A 9,150-nucleotide genomic window follows, 5' to 3' on the forward strand; every position below is an offset into this window, starting at 1 on the left:
CGGCCATCTGTACGATACAGCGACAGCTCACTGTAAGCTGGAGTTCTTTTGTGCGACTGTTTGCTAATACCTATCTACACCCTCTTCGCCATAATAATGGCTGCCACGCGACCCTTAGCATGCACGCGAAACCCTCCCTTGGCCATTGGGCACTTTAGTCGCCGATAAAAACGAAAGGGTCCCTTAATCGTTGGTTAAAGAGTGACGATTAACGGGAGCATTCTTGGGTATCCTTTCACTTTGCCATTTCGAGTGGCACGCAAAGAAACGACTTCGTTCCGAAGTAATTTACAAGGTGGTCCGTCGTCGGCGAATCGACTTCATTGAAAAGTGTGAAAACTTTTCTTCAGTGGTTCTTTCAATCGCTCCAAATGGTATCCTGAAAACGGGTGATAATCGTGCCCGAAATTACCGCATACGCGTCTTCAATTCTTCTTTACAGATTTTCCCATTTTTCACCCAAGGAATCCTTCCCCGATTATTCGTTCGGTATCGTAATCCCCCTGGAATTTTCCCGTGTGATCCGATGCGAATCGTCGATCGCCGAAAACAAAGTGTTTTCCAGATATCAATATGCGGGCTGCAGAGTAAGTACAATAATGGCGGCAGAAGTCGATGAGCAGGTAGACGTGGAGATCGAGGAGAGCAGTTGGCGAGGAGGCAGACACAGATAGAGGAATAGAAATGGATTTGGGAAATAGGAAGTGGAGGAACCGTCAGGATCCTCGAGAGTTGACGGTATTTAATTAATTAATGTCTCACACACTCACGAAACTCGAGACTCTAATGATCTCAGTGCTCAATGCTGGAGTCTCCTGTGAGGTTGAGTTGCGCGAAGACAGGTAAACGCGCGGTAAACAACCAGGCACCAGGTTCCCTCATAGATAATGCCCAACCATCTCAGACGTAGTTTGATGCATTTGCGACTTCTAGACACTCGACACTCGCTACTCACTATTCTCTAGTCGGTGGCCGAATATTAGCAGGAGCGAACGAGCCAGATATCCCGGGAGGGTCCCTACCCAGTGTATCCAGCATCCGGAGCGTATTCAACATGTACGGAGTCCCTGCTCGGAGCCTCCACCTCGGCCACTGCATGAATAACAAACTAATCAGAACGACGAGATATAACGTTTGCTAGGATATTAAGGTATTTAATTACATACGTGTATAAATAAATTGCACGTCCCGATTAATGCAAATGTTGGTGCAGAGAACGAAATGAAACGGGCGAGATCAGGAATTTCGAGAAAGACCTAAGAAAGCTGAAGGAGCTCGAGATCAATAGAGAGAATCTAGAAGTACAATCTTAGAAATCCTTTCAGAAAGTGCAACTCCCTCGGAACTTTCGCTGTGCGAGTCATCTTCTTAATTGAAGCTTTATCAGAATGCAAGTTTCTTCAGAAAGTGCAACAGCAGTGCCCTATCGGAGGGATCGTCGGTAGTGACCAGCAAATGGAGGAGGTTTGATCATGTGAAATAATCGAGGCTTGATCATCGTCAGTGTACACGATTTTCGTGGATACTCGGAGATAATAGTCGGTTCCAGGTTCTCTGTATATGCAGGAACCGTATACCGTAGCCACTCGAATCTGCCTCCGTGCTTCTCTACGTTAATACATTCTAGTGCAATAGTATGGCGCAGTGGTAAAACCGGTTGGTGGGATGTAGTGAGTAGCGACGTACCCAGGGGTGGCATTCGGCCCGCTGGAAAAGGGATTGCAGCAGTCAAGCGTAGGTGCAGAATTTGGAGCGTTGCGTCGTGGGATTGATTTGCATCCTCTGGCTCATTTGCTGGGTCGTGTCCTGTGGGAACAGGAGGCTCCAGTCTATACCCCCGTTATTCACCTTCCGTATACCTTCCGACCACCTTCTATTTCTCTTCGTATTTTCAGTTTCTCCTGATTTTCCTATCCCGGTCCCTCTCGCACCCTCTGTTTACCTCAGCTGCCTATTCCGAGTATTGACGTACGCAGAAACGTGGAAACACTATGGCGCCCATACACAATACGTTTCTCCACTTCGACTAACAATAAGACTCCTTGGTTCAATATGTACTCCTCCATGTATTAGTCCCTTTCTGGGCCATACGTGCGAACCATTGACTTGCTAGCGACACAAAATTCACGTTATTAGCAATAATACCAGTTATAGCAGCAGTTGCAGTAACGTGCTAGTAGCCATTGGTACTGGAAGTAGCGACGATAACTGTAAAAGTAATGGGCCATTACTAATGGCAGTACGTGGTTTAGCCAGGCCATCGGGTTCACGTCGAACGATGAGTTATCAAAAGAAATACATTAAGCGAGATGGATGGGATGACCTCGGAACCTCAAACGTGCGTCATCCGTCTGGGCGCAGAAAACAATAAAGAAGATACGTGCAGAATGGAACTGAACAGAAAAAATTTAATAAAGAGCAAAAGCATCGCGCTCGTTAGGTTCGTTAGGGGATATCAAATTCGATCCCTCGTTGATTCCCATAGAAGAATTTGCGCTACGAGTCCTTTGATAAGACGAAAGAGTCTGCGAAGCGGAGAAGGTAACAAACGATGCACCACTGCATTCGGCTGGCTGGTAAATTTTCACACCCCTGAGCTGCCGAGGCGTCGCACTCGCCCCTAGGACAGTAAACCAACTACGATCCCCCGGACGGCAAACTAATTTGCAATTTATACGAGAGAGGACGTGGGTGGAGGGAGATGGAGAAAGGTGGGCATAGGGGGAAACTCATAGACGCGTGCCAACTGATCCCTCGGAGGAGGCTCCCTTAGTAGAGGGGGAGGGAGGAGAGAGAAGCAGAGGGAGGGAGAGACTGAGTACAGTCTCGCTAATATTAGAAAATGTCGTGTAAAGTCATAATTTCACTGCGGCTGACGTGTACGCTCCCGGTACGATTTAATTATTAACTTGATGAACTGCAATACTGCCGAGGCAGCGGCGCCGCCCTTTCCTGTCTCCTCGTTCCTCGTCACAGCCCGACGTTCGACTGATTAATAAATCTATTTGGATCCAGTTACGGCAATCGAGGTTCCCGCTAGCGAAATCCTCATCCGCTCCTGATCCCGCAAACCGAGCGTACAGGGTCGAGGACCGCCTGGGCTGCTTGACAAAAGGAGTAAAATCGACAAGGACACGTGAACTATTGGAAGAGAATAAACGGTAACGTCGCGACTGCAGGCGCCAGGAGTGGGACGTCGGCGTCGCTGGCGTCGTCCCGCGACACAGGATCATGCCTAAGATCGATCGGTATGTGTCCTGGAATATTGAGAGGGAATGCTCCCTTGACGAGACAAGGAGTAGTTCAGCGCCCAAAGGCCTCCTTATTTCTGGAACCGTGGAAAAGCTCCGGCGTCCCGACGCCCTCGCGTGGACTTTCCAGCGAAGAACTGCTGACGTCGCTTAGATTTTAGATATAGGAAGACATGGCCCTCGTGAGCGCCCCGGGGAACGCCGTGCCACGAGGGAGGGCTGTCTCTCCCATTGCTGACGTCACGGTATACATCATTTTCCAGGCTGCACCCACCCCAGCCAGTCCGCCCGAGTCAGACTCCTAGGATACTGAATTAAGATTTAGATTTTTTTTTGAAGAGTCTGAAGGAAGGACCGACGCGAGGAGGCTGAGAGAATCTGCCAGGAAATGGGAGTAGTAAATTCAGGAGGAGGAGGATGCAGGAGGACTATGAATCCTTTATTCATTCAGACTGCTCCAGGAGTCAACTAGGGACTGTCTGTTGTAGAAGGATTAATGTGTTGGAAACCTAATTATGACCGCCGCCAGACTCTGCGAATTGTCCAATTAAGCCTCATGAATCCGTCTCGATTGAGAGATTCGACTCGTTCAAGTTCCCCGACCCTTTTTCACTCATGAACGCGCTGCGGCAAATTTTATGTTTTTGTGTAAACTTCGTCATTTAAACCAGGACATCGGAGTCGCGGAAGAATTAACGTTGCGGATGGCTAATTGTGACGACCTGTTCGTTGTTACTGCCGGCCAATTAGCATTACACACAAGAATCCAAGCGCGGTGAACAAACCTGATTTGAGATCCGCCAAACTTAGCCCCAAGCCGAATCAAATTGTAGCCAAACACGGGATAATTGTAATCGATCGTAATCTGATATATATACTTATAATTGAATTTAATCATATTAATATCTCTTTCATTCCTAATTCAGCGTTTATTTCCCACCTCGTACCGATCTCCTCCCTCTAATCGACTCCATCGTCTATACTCGCATCGTGTTACCAATAGAAGTAAAAGTTCCGGAAACTGATTACCAAGCCCAATTACCAGGTAACTCGGTCAGAAGTTCGGGTTACCATGGGCAAACATCTCGCAGACGAAATCCGGGATAACCGAGTCATAATTTCGAAGGTTGTCTTCGGCATACGAAGAGACGTTCCCGTATCCCGTAAGGGGAGACGTGTTCCTGGTTACGGAAACGTCGGGCAACCACCCTTCTTCAAGGCATAGGGGTAGGAACCGCAGTAGAGAACACCATCAGCCCGTTACTTCTGCAAGACTATAGCTATCCTCTGCGGTCTAGAGTAACTCCATTAGCCATGGCTCGAGACGTTGGCAGAATTCGTAAAACACGTCGCTTGACGTGAAAGTCGAACCAGCATTTCTTCCTGTATCCGGCTACTGGCGAAATCCACGAAAGAAAGCAGATAGCCGAAGAAACAGTGGAACGGAGCAGAATGTCCTAAAACCATCCATCGAATCAGGTAAGCCTTCTAAGAGAGTAACCGGAAATAACGAACTTGGCTAAGGAGACTTTTGCTGACTAACGTTCATGACTCCTCTTTTTTTTCTTCTTTCTTTCCCCTTCATCTGTTCTGCTAAAAGCTACCAGGAGGTTTTGATCGTACCCAGCCAGTCTTCAGGACCTCGAGACCTCCTGAATCTCAGCGAGAATCTCTTCGAAGAAATAAAATCTAAAATAGCCAGACTACGCAGAAACCTACTGCTTCATCCTGCCATCCCGCTCTCGTCTTGCTTCCACTTTAGAGGGACCTCTCAAGACGCCAAGAGAACGCAACGTTGCAACTTTTGACTTACGTAATCAGTAGCCCAGAAGTTCTACCCTTTTCACTCTTACCGTTTTACCCTTTTATTTCTCAGCACCACCTAATCGGAAGTTCTTTACGATTTGAGGTAAAATCAAGCGTGCGTTACTCGGCTAGATTTATGTCTTAAAATTCATAGAGGATATAAAAGTCTTGATGCGAGAAAAATACGTCTCGCTACTTTACCCTTATGCTGGGTTACGTTATCCTGTTATATGATCCGTCTAGTATCATCCTCTCATTCCATTCTAACAAAGTGCAATGGTTCAACGTCCAATTTCCATTTCCGGTTTCAGGGTGCGCCGGGAGTAGTCCACGACACTGCACTAGCCTGACTGACTCTGAGTGACTGTATGTCTGACAATCCATCTGACTACTTGTGGCTGCATCCTTTATACGTATTACTGATAACTCAAACTGCACGAACTGGATCTGAATTCTGAACGGGATCAAAGTACAAGCGCAACGTAACGAAGAACATATAAAAATGGCTGGTGTCAGAAACAAAGCAAAAGGGAAGAGGGATATGGGTGCCTAAGGTCATAACGAAAGAGGGAGGCGTTTGGTAAATGAAATTTGCAAAATTAACGCAATTAACTTGAGCCCCGTGGATTTTGGTGCGTGAAGGCAAACATCGGGCGAACCCTAACCGGACGCCGTTAATTTCTCGTAAGGAGTGTGTACGGACGCCAACGCCGACGCGGAGGGCAGCAGGCATCGGGGTGCGCTCGTTCTCGTTTAGGGCGCTCCAATTAAAATGCTCAGCCGAGTAAGGTTCTCGGGCGTGTTAGTTACATGCGAGGCAATCGTTAAACAAATGGGTCGACGGGTCTCTTAGAATGGATTTTTCAAGGGATATCACACGCCTGAATCTCATCGTTTTCTCATTTTTTATATCCGTACACGTATATACCATTTACCCATGGTCAAGTACGCCCACGTGTGTATACCTCCCTCGTCGTACACGCAGTCATCTAAATTTCATGCTTCGACCGCTGTTTTTTGACTTTAAAAATTTCACCCATTTCTTTCGGCTTTTTACGAGCTGTTCTAAAGGACCGATAGAACTCACGCTAGCCGAAGGAACCGACCTTTTCTCCTGCTTGCGCTTGCTGATATATATCACGATCTTACCTACTGTTCGTTGTTTCTCTCTCTCTCTCTTTCCCTCTCTCTCTCTCTCTCTCTCTCTCTCTCTCTCTCCCTCTCGAGTCTGTGCATACACTTACAATTAGAGTACACTTACCTGCATAGCAGAGGCGCGCTATCTCCCTTAATGGCATATGGCGGAACGTTCACATGGAGTAGCTGTAGAGCGACGACTGGAACAGAAAAATTTGCAAAAAATGCATGAGAATATTTTTCAAAGAGTCGAATGAGTATTAAGTATTTGCTTGGAATATTGGTTTTGCAAATATGTTCATGCAAAATAAATTTTTAAAAATCTGTCAAACGATTTTTAATACAGATTGCCATCTTAGGAATGGAATGCTGTGTTTTTAAATAAATATCAACGTAACTTTTTGGGGATATAAGATAACTTAAGAAATATTTGAACCTTCGTATCAAAGAGCAACTACACAGCCAAGTAAATCTCTGTCGGCGTAATACTTTTATTTCCACGAGCAAGGAATGTGAAAAATTTAAAGCGAAAGGATATATCGAATATTTGCAGAGACGAGAGAAATGGGAAATATAAAATTTCTCGCGATTTTCTCCAGAAACAAATGCCCTAGGTATATCAGCCTAGGTATGATTTTCAGTGTTTCTCGACAACAGGCGATCACACGTGTAGCTTGACATTTATACTAGCTGGCAGTATTGATAACAGCGATACTGGCAGCGACTGGTAATGTACGGGAGTGAAAAATATACGCATAAACGCCGCTTTAAAGGTTAATGCCGATCCGGCGTCGGTAAGAGGAGAGCTGTAAGAAGATTTTCCAGGGCTCGTTTATCGTTGTCCCTCAAGACGTATGCAAGACTCGAGGTCAGAGAGTCAATAGTTTCTCAAGACGTCGAGTCGCGATGTACACGTACGAGCACATATGTCGGATAGAGAGGAAGAGCCTTTAAATCAGCATGAATAAATAAAGTCGGCTCTGCCACCCCGTCGCTCCGGAATCCTCTATCAGTTAAATTATTCAACGTATTTAACTTTCTCAGTACGAATCTCTCTACATCCACCCTGATCCACCCCCTTTTCCTGCACCAGCATCACCCTTGATCACATAGCAACGTTACATCTCTTATACTTCATGCTGGCAGTCAGTACTCGTGAGGACAGTCAGCCATAATTTTTTTTTTTCGTTTCCCACCCCTAAGTCCATTACCCTGAAATTCCATGAACGCGACTGAAAAACTGCTAAAAAATAGTTTAACGATTTCAGGACCTCGGCAAGAATGAAATATGCATTTGCTTCGCGTTGTCTCTACTGCCGGCGTGTCTCCAACGCGCGAATGGATACCTGAGAAATACGAATATGGTTAAGACCATTAGTAATTTCATGTGACGACGAGTATTTTTTTCACGTCCGGATGGAAACGCCATACTCGTCAGTTGGACATCGGCAGGTGACTTCCAGCATGTCTTAAGTAAAGTTGAGAGGGATACCTGCCCGAAGTACAATTGGGTTTCGGTAATGTAAAGCTGCGTCCCCATTCTGATATTTGCGTCTAAGATAAGCGTTTTCAGTCGAGGACCGAGTCCTTGTCTTGCATAGCGTCTCCATTCAGGCTCCCGCGCTTTGGCTCGACTTTGAAATTAATTGCATGGCAGTTTGACTTTGAATGGCCGTCCTAACGCGCTTTCGAACTAAACCCTTAGATAACAGCTTCACGCGCTAGGAGGCTATAGTGTGTGGCCTGGACGAAAAGTGAACGAGTAAGGAAGTTACAAAGCGTTATACCCACCCTTCGTAATATTTTTCAACGTCCAACACGCAACTGCTTTTAATATCAATAATTGACCCAAGCTGAACCCCTTAGCACCCTTTACGTTCACGTGCGTGGGTGTAAGGTGTATGTAGATTTTTTTCCTTCGACCCTTTTCTCTCTGGAAATTCATTCAGACAACTTCAAGTCGTAGGGTCCCGGCTTTGTCAATTACTTATATTAATTTTCGGGGCGAATTCTCATCGTGACAGCCTATAGTGGACGAATGTCACATCTAATGGGTTTATAATAACAGCCCTCATGGTGTATGAGCGGTATAATAGGGCTACTCGACACTAGCCACCCTCTCGTGACGTACCGGTAGCCCCAGGCCAATCGAGTGGGTCGAGGAGGGTAGTCAGTCTGATTTCTCGATTGAATAACACTTATGGAGCAGCTTGAATTCCATCGCGTTTCGCGCGATTAAATTTTTAATGGACACCCTTCAAAATTCCTGCAAGCGAGACATTTCTCCTAGAATCTACGAAGCAGGGGTTGTCTTTTTACGAACAAGCGGGTGATCTTTTAGAAATTTCCTGCGAAAAATTCAATACTTTTTAAACAGCTTTACCCGAATCCTAGCTACAGTGTAGTTTCAAGCAAATTTTTTGCACGACTCGCCAAAATAGTTTTTACGAGGATAGTGGCGATACAGCCGATAAGACTTGGGAAATTTGGAAAAGCACATGCCAATGTCTCTGAATGCGTCAGATGACGTCGGGTGCAATTGTATATTAAAGGGTGCATTGTGTGGATCGTAAAAACATTCAGCAAGGGTGAGAGCTGCGTAACGCGCTAAGTTAGGGCCTGCAGGATGCTGGTCCAGGGGAGCTACGTTTTAATTTTAACTTATCTAAGGGGTAGCATAAATTCGTGGTTGAAACACTGTAACCGTTAAAACTTCATGCATAGAGAATAACGGTACTGAAATATATTTAATTTATACGGCGGTGTTGTGTTAAACGTGGGGACACGGACACACTGGATACCACAGCTGACTCCCTTACCCTCGCGGTAGCAACCAGACAGCCACCCAAACCAGCCAGCCACCCAAGCCAGCCAGCCAACCGGTCAGAGTGTATACCAAGCGAAATTATAAGCAGGCATGTTTCATTTTCATTAATAACTCGCCATTCCCTACCCC

At 46.0% G+C, this 9,150-nt stretch overlaps 1 protein-coding gene across 12 annotated transcripts in view; it reads right to left on the reverse strand.

Moving 5' to 3' along the window:
- Window positions 1-9,150, reverse strand: part of LOC107264621 (synaptogenesis protein syg-2) — a 136,479-nt gene that overhangs the window by 13,968 nt on the left and 113,361 nt on the right. For all 12 annotated transcript variants that reach the window (XM_025081882.1, XM_025081883.1, XM_025081880.1 and 9 more), the window contains one exon: window positions 6,319-6,394. In XM_025081882.1, the coding sequence (XP_024937650.1) occupies window positions 6,319-6,394 (76 nt within the window). The remainder of the gene's footprint in view (window positions 1-6,318; window positions 6,395-9,150) is intronic.

The sequence above is a fragment of the Cephus cinctus genome, unplaced genomic scaffold, assembly GCF_000341935.2.
Source record: "Cephus cinctus unplaced genomic scaffold, Ccin1 Ccin1_scaffold0189, whole genome shotgun sequence".
NCBI lineage: Eukaryota > Metazoa > Arthropoda > Insecta > Hymenoptera > Cephidae > Cephus > Cephus cinctus.